Genomic DNA, 18,340 nt, shown 5'->3' on the forward strand with positions numbered 1-18,340 from the left:
ATTCATGCAGTAAATATCCTTACTGAAGGCATGTTTATGCATGATGAGTTTGTTGGACATGGTGCAATGTCACGGGTCAACTACTTTGGATATATAAAACACAGATCTCTCCATTCATCACGCACGCATCACGCAAACGCAACAAATAAAGGCACAGAACTTCACCTTTACAGAGAAATACTCACCAAAACTTTCAACAAACGTGTACAGTGAAAGAGTTAATATATATTCACTGTACACACGCTCAATTAAATTTCTGTTACTCAAGTTCACATGCACCCACACACAGAGCAGAAAAAGCAAAGGATAAAAGCATGTTTAAGCTTAAAACGCACCCACACACAGAGAGAAAGTTAAAAAAGGTTTGATTGTACTTACTGTTAAGCATTGCATATTCTCAGGGCGATTGGTCTCGGGGGCAGCACCATGGTTTGACAGCACAGCCTCTGAAATGTAGACAAAGGAATCACGGGCTGAGACAGTGCCTTTGGAGCACATTTCTCTCTGTGCCAACGCAAAACAGCCTTGTGGATGCACAAAAATAAAGTCCTCAAATAGTTCTGAGAGTCCATAAAAGTGACTCAGAAAGATAACAACAAGCAATTATGGCAACAGTTGTCTGGAGCAGCCTTTCGCCGGGCTGGGATTCAAACTTCAGAGCGCACATAAAAGGAAAGTAAAAAAAAAAAAACACAAAAAAACAAAACAGGCCAGCCGAGTCAAGGAAAATCCCGTAAGATGCAAGGATCCAACAAACTGCCCAAGAGAGGAGTGGAAGTGAGAACAAGTGAGAGGGAGGGAAGGAGGGAGGGGTGAAGAAGAGAAAAGGAACTCCTCTCTCACTCTATTATCCGTCCGTCACAGGGCTCCTGGGAAGTTGCTATGGTTACAGGGACTCACGCCTCAGTGTCCTTTTAACTATTGCTCATAAAGGCGGCATTCAGCTTTGGGCCACAATGCAGATCTCCCTCTTTCGCTTTCTGTCTCCTCCTTTCTACATTTCCCTCTGTTTACATCATATACATCTTTCCTTCTCATTTTCCGTCCTTTCCTCTCCGTCTCTCGAACTTCACACGCAGCAACCCCGCTGTCCGCCTTCCAACCACTGCCTCCTTCTTCTGTTCGGTGTTTCTAGCGTTCCCTTTCATCCCTCACTTTGCTCCACTCTTCCATCACGCCCCTACCTCCATCACCATAGGAGAGAAATTATCCAAACCCGTACTGTGAAATGTTATTTTCCAAACTCTGCCAACCAAGTCGAAACAGCCAACTCAAGTCAAATAGTCTAAGTGGATAAGTGGCCTCTGTTAACCTCGTGAAAAGTTTGAATAATCACATTACCTACAAACACATACCTTGAAATGTCCACTTAAGTAGCTTTAAAGCAAGAGAAGTCAGATTTCTAACACTGCATTACAGTCTATTTAATGTGTTTGGTACGACACTTTACTGAAACTTTATCGCACTTATTTTGAATAAAGTATTAAATCCAAGACACCATCTGTTCTGCTTTTACTGCTGTCTGACGTGGAAGCTTTAAGCCGTCTTGTAAATCATTTTAATCTTTTGATTAGACGTTACAATAAAAGTTTGAGAGACCACACAAAGCTTGACAGGAAAATGCGCACTGGTAAAACTCAGTTCACCCAGGACAAGCGACAGCATCAGTCATTACAGTAATGTCCAAAAAACAACATGTGTTTATGTTCAAGTGACTAAGCGGCCGTAGTAATTATGACTCCTGTCCGCTGGGAGCAAAGGGGGAAGTTGGATGGCGTTATTTTAGAGCCAAAAAGTCTGAATAGGGAAGCAGTCGGGGTGGGTGGCTGGGACAACAAAACGACCACTCTGTCACGGGGGGACTGCTGTTTGTTTCACGTTTCAGAACAACATTAGCTTCTTTTAACCATCACCTCGATTGTTCTCTAACCTGAACCAAGTGTTTATTATTGTAACCGTGACTACGGAGGTCCCCTAACCTCAACTTTTGTTTAACTCAAATCATAATCTTTCCTAACCCTTACCAAGTCATGCTTCTGCCTCAATCTGTACAAACATTAACCATATCAGTGTCAGTTCATATATTTTTTTTAAACAGTTTTAGAGGGCACTTACAAATTACGTCACTAATATGTGACATTTAGGATGGCTGTTACAGACAATTTGTGTTTTCTGAGCTGAGCAGCTTCTTTTTTGACTGAGGAAGGTAGCCAAGTTCCACCTTAATAGATCCCTGATGACAGTGTTTTATCTCAAAATTTTCATTTTTTCCTTTATAGCAACTGCTGGTATTAATTTCTCGACTTCAAATGGTAAAACTCATTAACAAGGGTGATAAAAATCAGTAGCAAAATTATTGGGATCCAGCAGAAAAGTTTATATGAATTATACAACAAAAAGTAGAATCCATTACTTTGGACAGTACCCATCACCTGCACTTAGAATTTAAGTTCCTGACCGCTGATATAAATTCTCTTTCATACTCTTGCAGTTTTTTTATCTTGTGTCTCCCCCTGAGTTGTTATTATCGCTACTGCAGCAGAACCAGGCGCTTGAACTTGAACTTAACTGCTTGTGGTTCTAGCAGGGTTCAAGAGGTCAGTCAAGAGCTAACCCTTCCCACCTGTGACATCTCTCGTTTTAATTAGTAAACCAAATTAGTTAACAACCGTGGAGATTGTCCAAAATGTCCTCACAACCTCATTATGCTCACAAGAATACAAAGCAGAGTCAGTCCTGTATGTATGGGTAAAAAAGACCACACACACACACACACACACACACTTAAAAAACTTAAAGACTCGCTCAGTTCCTTTCTCAGTATACATACATGCATGAGAGGTTTCGGATTTTCACATCGTACTTAAATTAAAGTCAATTACATTTTGGACAACTGTCAGCTTCCAAACTAGTTTTGATGTCACAAAACCATGTCTGTAGAAACAATCTTCACCTCAAACTTTCAGATGAATGATGAATAATTATCAGACAAATTTGACAACAGATTTCTGACGATCATTCTGCACAGTGATGGTCAAACGCCCAACTGAAGCAGCAATAAGCAAAACATCTTTGAGAAAAACGTGACTTTTGTAAAAGTAATTACAGAAAAACTGTCAACGCGTGCTGAAAGGACCATACAAGAGACAATTAAGAATCTCTCCACATGTTGCACTCAGTTTCTACTTTCGTCTGTAACCCTATAGTTTAACCCCAGACTAAAAGGTCCAATCCCATAGTTGCTGTTGTCATAGTAACTCAGAGGCTTTTCCTTAAAAAAAAGGAGATTCTGTCACTTGTAAATCTGAAACCTCCAGGGGTCCAGCTAAAAAGAGGGGCTAACCTGTCTGGCGTCAAGCCCAGGAGAACAGCCTTTTGTGTGGGTAAGACATCAGTAACACAGGGCATATGAGGGGAGACGTGGAGCAGCTGGCAACGAGAAACATCCAACATGACTGACATAAAAATAAGGGAGAGAAGGAGGGACAATAGGAGAAGGAAATATTGGACAGTGGGAAAAGTCTACACAAGAGAAATTCAGGGAATTAGAAAAAAAGGAAAGTTCGAAGAAGTGTGTAAAAGACTGAGAAGATTAAAGAAAGAACAGACAATGAAACTAGACAGGGCGTAAACAAAAAGACACAGAAAATGAAGACTTGCAAAGGCAAGAGTAAAGAAAAGAAATCAAAAGGTGTTGGCAGTCTTCTGCAGTCAAGTCAGCCTCAGTCTCAGATGTGCCAGGACATAAAAAAAGCCCTTGACTCTGCCCAAGTCCCCCATTGCACCACTCGCTCACTTGACACCCAGTCCCTCTTTTCACCTCCTGTCGCCCGCAAACAAATAAACACTTGATGGAGAGAGAGCTGAAAAGCCAAGATGGGAGGAGAACGCCCCCACTTCACTGTTCGGCTCTCTAGAGGTCACCTCGAGTTATTGTTTTAATTGGTAAAGCAATAACTAACGCAGTCTATAAAGATAGGAACTGACATGGACTGACAAAGGGCAGCGTCCAAGATACTTTGACACCAACACAATGATGAGTGGATGACAGGCTGCTAAATTTCAAACTGCAGCCCATACTGACAACCAATCAGCACATTGCAGCATGACAGGCTTGATGTCACAGTGCTCCGAGAAAAAGGCTAGAATATCTGACTGACAATAACAAAAATATGTGATGGATTATAGTGACATGTAACCAGCGTGCAAAATAGCGTTATTACAACTTTTACTGCTGGTACCATCATTAGCTCCAGGTAATATTTTTTTAATGTTTTTGTTGTTATTCAGATTCAGCTTTTAGAAGTAAAGTTACAGTGATAAACTCTGTTTTCTCTTTGACATATTTATCCCAGTTTAATGCAGTGTGTTTCTAACCATCTGATGATGTCTAAGTAAAAAAAAAATCCACGGTTCATAGGTTGTACACAGTAAGGTCAAAGCTACCACAAGAAACGCTCATATTCTGTTGATCTTGGACAGCCAGGAGGACAAAAGCAGTAGCGTTCCACCATTAAAAACATAAAATTATCTAAATAAAAATCTTGTGTTTCTTTTTAACTGGCTAACATACTACTCACTGTGTCTTTGCCTGGGAAAATATAAAAACAGGCTCTTTTCATCTGATTTGAAATTTGTCTTGTTACTCTATATGCAATAATAACTTGTGCAATAACTGAACCGTGTGCAGCGCATAGAGCATTTCTATTTAAACCATCCCAGAATTCTTATTTCTTACCATTATATTTCTTCTTATATTCTGTGGATAGATAGATAGATAGATTAGGAACAACTACACAGAAATAACAGATCTTCTCACTCACTGTCTCGTTTTCTTATGTAGGTCATATAGAGGTGTGAGTATTACTGTTGCATAATCAGTTAAAAACTCCTTGCTGTGGCTTTAAATTTTCTGGACTATACAACATTTGGATTGCACAGCATTTGCAACAGCACCACAGACTGAAGGAACCATTCATACTTGTGAATAAATGTTTGAAATGCAATTTGAATAATGAATAATGAATAATGAATAATGAATAATGCGCGTAATTTGTTAACAACATTTGAAGTGACAATTGCCAGTAACAAACAACTTTTTGATGATTTCCAGAGACCCCACAAAATTTTGCAGTTGAGGTTTTTAAGGGGTCTTAAGTGTCAATCAAGGAGTCTTGGATCCCCTGAGACCTCCTGTATTTCACACAATGTATGTGATCCTTCTTAACAAAAGATTTAATCTTAACTGAAAAACGCTGATATCATCCAAACTAATTTTTTTTGAATGCACAGACAAAATGAAACCAGATGACTGTTGTCCACGGCTGTTCATTCTTTATTTGAGTTGACAACATTAGTACTTAGTAATGACAGAGATTTTAAATGTAGCAAAACACACTACTTTGGTAAAATCTCACTAAAGTGGGTAAGTTAGTGAAATCACTGAAAATTATAAGCATTGCAACTACAGAGACATCTTAGATATGCAGTGTGAGTTTGAAGTCCTCTTACTCTTATTACTCTTGTTGTTGTTGTTATTGTTGTTGTTGTGTCTCATTTGACCAAATACTGTTTAGTCTAGAAAGTGATACAGTCAATTGGAGAGCTTTTTTGGCAACAGCTGGACAAAGGCTTCGATTTATTGAAGGACCAGAGCGCACGAGCACAGACGAACACAACGGAGGAGCTGAAATCAGAGGAACAGGCAGAAAACTGTACGAGAGCAAAACAACTACAGACATACAAACCACCGGAGGTCTGAATAATGCAGCATGACTGATGCTGCTGAGGCATGTTTTCCAGTAAACAGAACTACACAAATTTTTAAGGGGGGGAAACAAACTTGGTTTAACAAATTAATGGAAAATGAAAGGATAAATGATACATGGTATCTGTGCTGGAGTTACAGCACAAACATACAGGCTTATACTGCATATTGTTCAAAATCACATTTGATAACTTCACTGCCTTTGTTGGTACATTTCTCCTAGAAATGGGAGTTTTTTACAACTAATCTGCAACATAAATTGCATAAGAAGGTTTTGATGGAAATATAGTGTAGACTGTCAAATTAATTAATTTCCCATTAACATTATCAAGAAATGTTCTTCATCTATCTAATGAGCGTCAAAAATACTGAATGTATCTGTAAAATTTTAATTGACAATGTATTTCATTTATTTTCCACCAACACATCCGATCTTAATGTACAATATTCTCTCATAGTGATGATCACATTATTAAACGTTTGAATGGTTATTTTTAGGTAACACTTGGTTAATGTTAGGGATATCAGTGGTGCTTTCACCGTGCACCGCTACTCGCTGCATGTGTCACCAGTGCCGTAAATAAACCTAGTGAGCCATTCACTCGAAAAGATGTTGCCTGAGAGCGTAATGCAGCCACGCATAATGCAGTTTGACTGCACAACATAATAATAATAGTAATACATAAATGTAAGTTCTAGTAGACAGGGTTGGTGTGCATAATGCAAACAAAACTGAGTTAATAAAGATTCCCTTTGGTGTTGATGCTTGAGTGCAATGAGACTTGCACGTCGGAATGATTAATACTGAGCAAACTGGGTTTTATTTGTCATAATTCCAGGTTTTTAATATTTATTTGCAATTATAGTGAGACAGTAGGGCTGCAAAATATGGTTTTTAAAAAAAAAACAAGATTTGTGGGTCAGGCCATCTCTCAGCTCTACAGCACTTCATTTTAATGCTGTTTTGTCACAGTTTTCCTTTGCCAAATAATTACAGCTTCTGCGATTTGGATATTCTGCCATATTGTGATTTCAACAATATTAAGATTAATTATGCAGCCCTAGCAGGCAGCATATCTGAGAATCCTTAAATCTGAGTTTTGTCCTTGCTATGAATCCACTAACCTCAGTCTGTACAACACATGAGGAGCATTAGAGTTTGCAAGATCATTAGCCTCATATGTGTTTTTGGTTAAAAACATGGCAAGGATGAAAGAGTGAAAGGAGTCTTGAGCCTGAGGGTGTTTTTGTTGATCAATGAAGAAATTGATCCTATAGAAAAGAAAAAAGATTTGAAAAAGGTACTGCAGCCATAAATACTGCAGCCAGTTCAGTTCTTGTGTATGTTCTCTTTGATCAGGTTGGTCATTATTGTGTTCTGTGTTACAGCTGCAGTTTGGGTCCTACCTGTTAGGTAAGCTGGAAAATAAAAAAGAATGTCTGCTTTAACTTTGTTGCAGGTTGTTTGTGCACACATCCTGTTCTGTCATCACCTTTTTTGAGTTTTGTTACTTTCATTTTCTTTAACGTTCAACTAGGTCGCACAGTGACATCTGTACATTTGCTTTCCAAAGGGAGTATTTTTTTTTTTTTTTTTTTTTTTTTAACCCTGCCTCAGATTCAGAAAATAATCTATCCCACAGCCTACAGGGATCATCTCCATGCTCCAGTAGTCCAACAGGATAACTGCGCGTAGATGAAAGTGCTTAGCGTTTTTTAAAAATCAATTTTCAGAGGTCAAATACACCACATCTTACATGTACTTACTTTATGGCAATACTGGAGGATGAAGATGATTTCCATAGGCCTTCAGAATAAGCTGCTTAATCTGGCAGGCCTCATTAGTTGCAAAAAAAACTAGCCATTTTAGAGACTTGTTGACATGTTTAATAAATCCTTTGTTGTCTTATCTCTGGGACACGGGTTATGTCCTCAACAACTGGTCTGTCTGAGAAACAGTGGGGATGATGTTCTTTGCACTACGAACACTGAGTCACTGACAGACATGTCACCCACTGAGAGCAGGGTGACATGAATACGAGTGATTTCATTTACCCGCTAACAGAGAGATGTCTTGCTTCTTTTCGGAACAGCCTTTGGATGATATGAAGTTAACTACGCTGGATTTTTCCAAAGACTGAGGAAGGACGACTGCATTATTCAAAGGCATCTGCTTGTAAAATGTGATAATCTGGCAGATGTGTGGATGACAGGCTTTTGAAGGATGTTTAACCATAATGGTTAACTCTAGGGATGGTAAAGCCGTTCTGTTGGTTCAGTCCAGACTGTAATATCTGGACAACCAGTGAATGGATGATATTTTGCATTTGTCCCCAGAGGATGAAAGTTACTGACTTTCATGAGCCTCTGACTTTTCATCTTGCACCAGCACGACATTTGTTGTGCAAAGTGAAATATCTCAACAACTATTAGATGGACTGCCATGGAACTACAGATGTCAGTTATATTCAAGGATCTGTATTTAATCATATTGTGTTGTTTTGACACTAATCACTCTGAGGGGTGATTTTGTGGAATGGACCAGAGGAAGAAATCTGTAAAGCATGTTAATATCGACTTTGTTGTGACTGATTTTCTTTTTGCGCTCCTTGTCACAGTCTTGATGATGGAATATTGTTGATCAGGCATGAAAAAGATGAACATGGTGGTTTAGTTGTGGGGTTGAACGTTGGAGCAGAGAGGGGGTTTACGTCACTCCATGATTACTAATTAAGTATCAACTAGGGGCATGACTAGACAAGCATGTAGCCTCTTTCTACTCCTTTTCAAACATGAAATGTTAATTTATTTTGCTTACTGAAAGTCTGCTGAATATTTCTTTCTTTTTTCCAAAATAAATAAATCAAATCAAATACATTCAAACGACTCAAGATGATCTCCTGACACTCTGCCTGGTGCCACCGGGTCACACTTTTCACTTATTCTGTCAATTATTTCAGCATCAACCACTTGGATTAGCGCAAAATTTCATACAGAAATCCAATCAGTGGTTCCCAGATGACGCATCTGTGGATGGCAACATTAGTCTGATTTGGCTGATTGCAACATCTGGACAACCACTGGATGGTTGTGATATTTTCAGAAGTCGCATGATGCAAGTTACATGACACGTATTATATGCCTTTAAACTTTTAAGAACGTTTTGGTTGTCACAAATGGACAAGAACCCAGTTGTCCTGGGAGAAAGTCCTGTGTTTGTTTTTGCCACACATCCACCACCTCCAGGATTGAAATCCCACCGCATCTCTTTCAGGCACTAATGGGCACCATACTTATCTGTATGAATCACAGAGGGCCGTGACAAAACGTCGCTATTTGACGAGTTCGGAATGAGAACAGGCTAACCATTCCCAATAGCTTCAGCTGTACTTTGCAATTAGTAAATTTCAGTATACTAACACACTAAACTAAGATGGTGAACATGACAAACATTACACCAGCATGTAAGCATTGTCACTGCTAGCGTGCTAGCATGCTGACAATAGTATTTATCTCAAAGCACTGCTGTGCAGTACAGCCTCCCAGAGCTGCTAAAGTAGCTGTAGACTCTCTGTGCTCTTGTTTTAGCATCTGTGAGAGTATTCAGTGTTCTCAGCAGTCAGTAATCCTTCTTTTGTTTTAAAGGGAACTGTTCACTACACAGTTCTAAAAGGACTCAGCTTCCCAGTCGGTTAGCAGGAGATGGAAAAAATAACAGGAACATATTACAATCTAATGTTGACACCACCACAAACTCTAGCTTCAAATACCATAAATCAACAAATCTCTGACACAATCTCAACAAAAACTTAAAATCAGCAGTTTTCAGCAATTACTGAATATACTCTATTATTAGGTGTTCCTTTTATTTTGTCCACCCCTTTCATGTCATGGAAAGGACAGCACAAAAGTAGGCCATGCATATTGGAATATAAACATGTAGCTTGTAAATGGATGAACAGTTAATGTAGTTTATATGTTCAAAACAGGGATAATTAGATCCCTGAGAGGAACGCATTTTCTTTGCATGAGTTGTCTGCACACGACGAACCAGCCCAAAGCTGGATGCATTTCAAACGTGACACAAGACTAACATTTGAATTTAAAATACAGAGTGAGTATGGGAGATGTTTGTACCTTGCTCTCTGCCTGACCTCAGCAACCGCTCAGAGACTGAGTCATTCACTGCATGATGCCAGCCTCATGGAACAAGACAATGTGATGTCTTTTGGCCATTCTGCATAGTCGGACAGTAGTGATTGACATATTTCATTTCCTGTTTCTGTCCAAAGCAAGGCAGCACAGCCAGAAAGGATTATGTCTGCTGTCTGATGACTCAAAGTGTTGAATGATTGTCCCTGATAAGAGATTTGCAAAAGGGATTTGAAGAGAACAAATAGAGATATTCAGAGTCTGAGATGGAATTTCATATCCAGTCTGAATAGCATCTAAAAATTCACCAAATCATCAGCTATACCCACCATCACTTCATCAGCATCTGCATTTGATTATAATAGCAGGAATGGTTGCAATACTATATATTTCCTCTGGTGCAGTGTTGTTATTCTAAACTATCAGAGTGAGAAATCACCAACAAGATCATCAATATTACTAGCAAGCACATGAGCGCTGCCTTAATTCTTTTTCCTTGTTTTAAACAGTGTTTTACACTCTGACAGCTGTACTAAATGGTGGTTTGTGGCGACACTGACATTTGTGAGAGTAAAAACAGCTCATTAATACATGCAAGTGTTCAAAAACATGCATGTTATGTACATTTCTCCTGTCAGTGCCCATAACCATGGTGCTGGCTTAGGGCAAGATTCTCAAACAGATGTGCATGGACAGTTCTGGAGACCACTGACGCCTATTAGCTCTGTTTATACTACTTTCTGGAGTCTGCTTGGAGAACATGTTCCACATATGCGCAGTAGAGTCTGTAGTGGCTGCATGAAGAAGTCCATGCAGTCACAACAAATTGGGGGCACACACACCCTCTGATGAAGAAATTTATGTCACACACATCGGAGCGAACCCTCACGTGCTCACGGACACAGAAAGTACAATACCAGCTTTAGAAGTGGAGCTGGTCCCTGGGTGCTGCGTTGTGGCTGCCAGGGCAGGAATTTCATGGAGGCCATGAAGGCCATGGCCGCTGTGCCACCTCAGTTTGGCCTTTTTGTACCTCAAAAAATTATATGCCCTAAGGCCACAGTGGCCTTGATGCCCCACCCTCACTGCCTCAGCTGATTTCTCTGTTTTCTCTGTTTCTCTTAGACACCAGTGTTTTGCTGAGATTCTGAATCCTTATTGGGCAACATCAAGTGAAACACTGCACACATAACCAGCAGTGGGTTCGAGTTATAGACCACCAGGTTATTGATGACTACAGTTTTATAAATTAATGAACGAATAAGACAAGAAACTCAACATATAATGTTATGCATTGCTCGTATATCACTACATTGACTTCTGTGACCCAGTGTTACGAGCGTAATGAGTATTATAGCCTAATGTTTGTAACATTAATGAAACATTAGTCCCCATGTTCAAATAAGTCAGTTGACTCTGGTTAGTCCAGTGTGAAGCGTGGATTAACTTAATTTGCTAATAATGATAAATTATTTTGTGAAATTAAGTTTAGTTAATCAATTTCATTCATCTATTTCAAATGAAATCATCCTTAACCCTTAATTTAAATTCATTATTTCCACGTACGTCAAATCACTGTTTTATTTGATGGCCTTGCTGTCCAAGCATTTGGCCTTCGTGCCCTCAAAAACCTGACAACACCAAAGACCAAGTGGCGCTGTCACTAATTTGATGAAATTCCAGGCCTGGTGGCTGCCCACTGCTCCTAATACTTCAGATAGGTCAGACGCAGAGAACTCACTCCACCATATACGCTGTACTGTGTATGACTGTGTATGTGACAAATAAAGTGGATTAACCTTTGCCTTACCTTAGGCTTAACCTTTCTTTAAAGAGTGGCATGGTTAAGCAGAGGATCCTATTCTAACTGACGACTCTAAACATTGTACTTATAACACTGCAGCACATCGCAACTATTAAGAAAAAGTTTTTACCAATCTTTACGAGAAAAAGAGATGAACCCAGAAGCAGAAAATTATTTTTCAGCTTCTCAAATATTGAGATTTCCTGCTTCTCTGTTTTTTTCATTTTAATCTGAATATCTCTGGGTTTTGGACTGACAAAACAGGACATTCAACTGACTTTAAGAAACTGGGATGGACTTTTTTCATGCTTTTTCTGACATTTTCTGGACATTGCAGCCCTAGATGAAACATGTCATTTTTTTTATCTGATAACTGCAAATAAAACAATTTCCACAGGGGTAAGTAAAGGCAGACTTTGGGCAAATAGATTTCTGACCCAGTTGCCCATGGGCAGGGGAAAACAAACTAACATTGTTACCTATTTATTTTTCTTAACTTCACTAAAGTGCCCTTAGGTATGAAAGAAAAAATAAGATAACATTTTGTACAGTCCTGAGCATATGTTGTTAGTGTGACAATGATGTGTCATTCAACACAGAGCTGTCATTCGGTGCTGTTACACATGATGAGAATATTCTGTATCTGCCTGAAACGGGCAGGATGGGACCATGTTTGTTCTCCATGAGTGCCCTCCTTATTGGTCGTCACACTTCCTCCAGTCGTGCCCACTTAGTTCCGCCTACCTTCAGCAGGCTCATATGTCTGCCCATCAGGAAATCAATTCTAATTTGCTTCGTGTCCATGACGACTTTCAGCCGTCTGGGTTCATTGCCCCGGACCCCAACACATGAAAGTGTCCACCCACTGGAGATTAAAGACTGTGCTGTGTGGAGGTCTGCAGTCTGCACAGACTCACCCTTGTGATCTAGTGGCAGCTTTCTCTGTGCTTGTCTTGTTTCCCCCCACCTCCCCGCCCTGGCAGTAAAAATGTCCCTGCAGGCTCCCACCACCTTTCTTGTTCAGATCATCACTTTTGATCACTGAAATATTTCCTGTGTGTATTGAGCTTTGACAGCAGCGATACATGATTTTTTGCCAACTACAGAGGAGCTACATTGGATTCTTCATGGGCTACACTGATCAGCTGGGCATTAAGATCAGCTGGACTATGTCCATCATGTCTCCTATAGATTTTCCTTTTTTCTTGTCTTTCAGTTTACTGCAGAAACCATCAACAGACACATTTACGGTTCAATAATAATGCATCACATTCGTAGAGGCTGTCTTGTCTCTAATTGGCTGAGTTTTGTCTCAGACTGCATGTCACTCAGTTCCAAGTTTTACTCTCTAATTGACAGGAAACATGAATTCCTCCGAGTCCCTCTTTAAAGGCCACAGTGCACTCACACAGGAGTTTACACAGTGATGTTGATAGGTTTTCAATGTAGTGAGTCCCTGGGACGCACAGGTGATCAAGTGAGCGGGTCCCCAGGAAACTGTGTGCTGTTTTTGACAATTCATAGTGTTAAAATCGTTTTTGATTCTGGACAGTTATAATAATGGTTATGTTTGTGCATTTTAAAACCTTAAACATCTATAGCAGTCATTTCCTAAATATCCTTTACAATAAATGTTCACTTTTTTGCTATTTAAAAAAACTGTTGTGAAGCAACAAAATAGGAAATGTGCTTTCATCAAAAATAATTTAACACAGGAGGAAAGAAGGTGGAAACATTAAGTGACACTGTAAAATAAGGCAGATACCTGAAACTACAAACAGCGACACAGGAGAGAAACTACAAAAGTACTGAGAACTGAATACACGGAGACTTTTACAAAAGCCTCACTCTCTGCTCTCCTGCTGTACAGATATAAGTTGAATCTCACACCACACGCTGTTTGAGGGGGAGAAGCTGGTGAGCAGAGCAGCTTTGGCTCGGCTGGTTTCAGGGCAACATATCTATGTCTTTTGGCAAGGACCTCGCACTGAGCTGGAATGAAACGAGTACACATAAAGTAGGTAAATAACATAAATGCAATAGTTTGTTTCTTTCTATGATTTCAACAGGAATTTGCTGTTCAAAATGCAGCATCAGGACAAGAATAGGGTGAGTCCTCAGGATGCATCAATGGTGGATATACTGCATCGTTTTGGATTTTACTGCGTCAGGGATGCAGGTTGTGCACCTACCAACATCACTGGTCTAAACTTAATATGTCCACAGAGAATTTCAAGATTGGTAACACTGTGCAGTTCCCTGCATTACCCTAATCAAGTCTAATGAGCCATAATAACTGAAAGTGTTTCTATTTGTGTGCAATGCCTAAGAATTCACTCCACTGCTGGTACATCTTTTCTCTTTGAAGACGCAGCTCAAACGAGATGTTAATACTTTACAAAAAGTCTGATCTTTTTCTACACGAGTCTCAGGTTCCAGCTTCTTGTGCTGGTTCAGATCTCTGATTCAGAAACATCTTGCGCAAAGAATAACATATATTTAATTACTTAAATTAAGTGAGCAGCCTGGGGAGTACGTAGGTGTGATCAGACTGTGCTCGATTAACATCTGTCTGACCCTTCCATTAGTTTTGATGTGCCAATTAGAGTTGGAAGGATTACACTCGTTATAAGCCTTTCAGACAGAAGACATTTGATTTATCACAGTAGGAAAAGAACAGGTGTTAATAATATCATTAACAACCACTCAGTTCCATTAAAGTGTCCCAGTAAGCCATGATATTGTGACAGTGAGACAGCATGCACACAGCAGTCAGTTTAACATGAAACAGTAGAATAAACACAGGTGATTTAGGTCAGGCATGTCCAAACTACGCCACAAAGGGACCAGTGGCTGCAAGTTTTCCTTCCAACCAACCAACTGCACACCTGACTCAACTAATCAGCTCTTTGAAGACTGAAACCAGTTGAGTAAATTAGTCGAGCTTGGTTAGTACCATTGGTAATGCTTTCATATCAATATGGCTAAATAAAACAGTTCCATACCAGGATATTGAAACTGAAGCAGCTAAATTGAATTCAGCCACCTTTTATGCCTTTGCTGCTATGCTATGGTTCATAAAATTTTGTGACTTCTAAAAGCTCCATCCAACAGCAATCTGAGCAGAGGTCTAACCGGACAGAATAAGTGAAAACACCTGTGTGAGTATGTAAAGGCCTTAAAAGATGCTTACTATACTACGCTGTATACCAGGCATTTTCAATTACATTTTTTTAGAAGGGCTAGATTAAAAAAGAAGGAAAGAAAGAAAGAAAAAGCGCAAAGGACCCAGGCATTTACATTACCTATATATACCTGTAATGTCTGACCTGTTAGGAATTTAAATTTGTAAAACAATGCACCTTTTTACATTTTCTCTGCTTTATTAATTTTCACAATTGCAAAAGAAACATTATAGATGTACAGGAAAAAAACAAGCATCTTTGTAACTCTAGATTAGAAGCAGCTTGTTGTTTTAATAAAGACAATGTTGCATTTAACATCTTTTTTCATGTAGTTTGACTCTCCTAAATTAGAGTTAAAACATTTTAATTTAATAAGTGTGTCCGTGCTTAATAACAGACATAACTAATAAATGAAGAAATTATTTATTTATACTTTTTTATTTTTAAATGCACAAAGGACCAGAATGGGATAATTTTTGGCTCACAGGCTTCAGTGTTTTTTTTTATTATTTATTTATTTACAGACCAGTACTGGAAGCTGTTTGTGAGCTGCACAGTTTGAATTAATTTAAATCCATGATGTGATTTTTATCCATCAAATTTTACTGAAAATAATGTTTTTTTCATATTCTGTGTATTTCTGTGGCAAGGAAATAAGTGTCAATTTTGCATCACTGAGCATGTCAAAGGAGCAGAAAGTCAACACAGTAGCACAGAGCTGTGAGTGCAAGCTATTGGGTCAAATGTTTCACTTCGGTCAAGTTGATATGAGCCTGGGGTCAAAGCATCAGATGCATGGCATGCCAGACATAAGCTCACCAACACACTGTCTCACACGATCGCACACTCACTCACACACACAAATGCACTGCCAGTATTCACCAGAACAACTTAACATTATAACAAAACAACCCCCTTCCTCCTCTGCGTCCATGTCCAAACCCTTCCATATAAGTTAATCACATGGTGTACATTTTAATCTGCTGATTTAAAGGCTTGCCATCTGGAAAAGCAGTGTGTGTGTGTTTTTTTTTTTTTTTTTTGCGTGTGTGAGCGTGTACAGTATGTCTGGACTCTATTCATTTATAATGAAAAGTGAAACAAGTGTGTGTACGATGGAAGATGACACACTTTTTCAGCACGAGCCCAATGGGCGTTCTGCTATTTTTACTTTCGTGCATATGCAGACCACCTGACCCACATCGTAAGCTTGTTGGAGGGAAATGCATTAGGCATGGTCAAAAACACACACACGTACATGTCACTGTGGGTCAGCGGTCTCCGCACTGACACACTGTACACTCGCCAAAAAAAGCGGCGCTGAGGGAGTTTCTCAAACGCTCGCTGATGTCTTTCATCGGCAGCAAATGCACAGACTTCGATGCTTCTGAACAAACACGCACAGATGGGCAACAACACACCAAATCTCCAAAAAAATAATGACCACCTAATACCAACGACCACTTAGACTAACAGAGAAATTCATTATGAGCCCCATTTTAATCCACCAATATTTCATTAATTAATGCACATTGTTTAACAGATTTCTTCTGCTGCTTTATTTGAAGCGATTTGAAAAATCTGGTAGCAACACAAACAATCGTTTTATGTTTTATATACACTTCAAATTCCAACCCCAATTCCAAAGTAGTTGGGACACTGTAAAACACAAATAAAAACATAATGCAATGATTTTCAAAAACTTTTTGATTGAATACAGTTTAAAGACAAGATATCAAATTCTGAAACTGGTTAACTACACTGGTGTTTGAACATATAAAGTCAAAAAAAAGAAATTTATGCCTGCAACCAAAAAAAAAGGTTGGGATGGCAGCATGTTTACCACTGTGTTACGTCCCCTTTTCTTTTACACTCAGTAAGCATTTGGGAACTGAGAAAAATAATTGTTGACATTTTGAAAGAGAAGTTGCTCAACAGTTCAAGATTTTTATTGTCGTATTGTCACGCAGAATGTGTTTTGACATTGTCTGGATGGCAGCATATGTTGCTTCAAAATATGTACATTTCAGCTGTAATGGGGAATTCACAGATGTGACACTTAGCGTAGCCATGGGCACTAACATGCCCTCACACAGTACAGATGCTGGCAATTTGGTAACAATCTGGATGGTCCTTTTCCACTTTAATCCAGAGGACACAACGTCCAGGAAGAGATGTGGACTCACTCCACTTTCTGTCAGTCGATCTCAGCTGAGCTTGGACCCACAGAAGTCAGCGGTGCTTCAGGATGTTGTTGATACACAGCTTTTGCTTTGCATGGCTTTGCATGATCTTAACTTGCATTTGTTTATGCAGCAACAAACTGTTCTTGCCAATAAAGGTTTTTGAAGTGTTCAGAATGACTGTATATTTACAAAAAGCAATTAAGTTTATGAGTTTGAACATTAAATATCTTTGTATTGTATTCAACTGACTTTTATTTACGTCTTACACTGTCTCAACTATTTTGGAATTGGGGTTGCAGATCTAATATTCCTCTATCCTGTATTGTTAGTATCACTAATAGTAGAACAACATTTAAAATGCTGTGTGCATATTATTGTGGCTTTAAAGAGGTTTCTGCCTCTGCTTAATACAAAAACATGTCCTGAAAATCAACATTAATTGCCCTGTCACTCCGTATCTCAGAGATGTTGTTTGGCTGCCACTCATGCACAGCCTCTCCTTTTCAATCTTTCAACTTGTTTAAGCAAAGTTAAGATGGCAGTCTGTTTTATTGTAGCCCTACAGCGTAATTAGCTGTCAACGCTCAGCAGATTGGTTTTGTTATGGAAGCAGAGAGTCTGAACCGTGTAAGAGGAAAAGTCTGTCTGAGCCACAGTGGTACTAGAGAGTATGAGAAGCATGGCTTGTAACAAGCTGATTTATTTCCATGTACTCTGTATCGTTTGTTTTAAAAGTATATTTTTCTTCATTATGGCTTAAAACTCCTTACAGTAAGGGACCTGCTGATATTCATTCAGAATTTTGTTCTTTCTAAATACTGAATGTCCCCGGCCAACCATTTGGTCAGGACGGTGCTACATCATGTGCAGATGTGCTGCTAGTTTCTCTGCCCAACATAATTCTGCCCCCTCAGGATTGTTGGCCTGGCACAGTCCTGCCTCTGAACTGGCACAGGTCTCTAAGTGAAGGATTAGTCCGACACACTGATCCAAATAGTGCACCTCTGGTGAGAGGCTGCGCACATTAACAAGGATTAATCTAGCAAACCAGTAAAAGACTTGTTTAAACAGATGATGTTTGCCTGTAAAGTTAGATTTTCTTACAAAGTGGATGAGGCATTATGGGATTAAAGCCATTTAGTGGTTGATGTTCATTGTCTTTGAGGTCAAAAATAGCCGACTACAAACAGACACTGTAAACCTTTCATGCAAAGTAAGTGTGGAGAATTTTTAGATGTTTTAAAGT

The 18,340-nt window shown here is 39.2% G+C and overlaps 1 protein-coding gene across 1 annotated transcript in view; it reads right to left on the reverse strand.

Moving 5' to 3' along the window:
• Window positions 1-18,340, reverse strand: part of rgs3a (regulator of G protein signaling 3a) — a 179,679-nt gene that overhangs the window by 146,421 nt on the left and 14,918 nt on the right. The window contains exon 4 of the mRNA XM_084746463.1: window positions 379-446. Coding sequence (XP_084602589.1) covers window positions 379-446 — 68 coding nt within the window. The remainder of the gene's footprint in view (window positions 1-378; window positions 447-18,340) is intronic.

The sequence above is a fragment of the Lutjanus erythropterus genome, chromosome 20, assembly GCF_056507025.1.
Source record: "Lutjanus erythropterus isolate fLutEry1 chromosome 20, fLutEry1.hap2, whole genome shotgun sequence".
Classification (NCBI taxonomy): Eukaryota; Metazoa; Chordata; class Actinopteri; order Lutjaniformes; family Lutjanidae; genus Lutjanus; species Lutjanus erythropterus.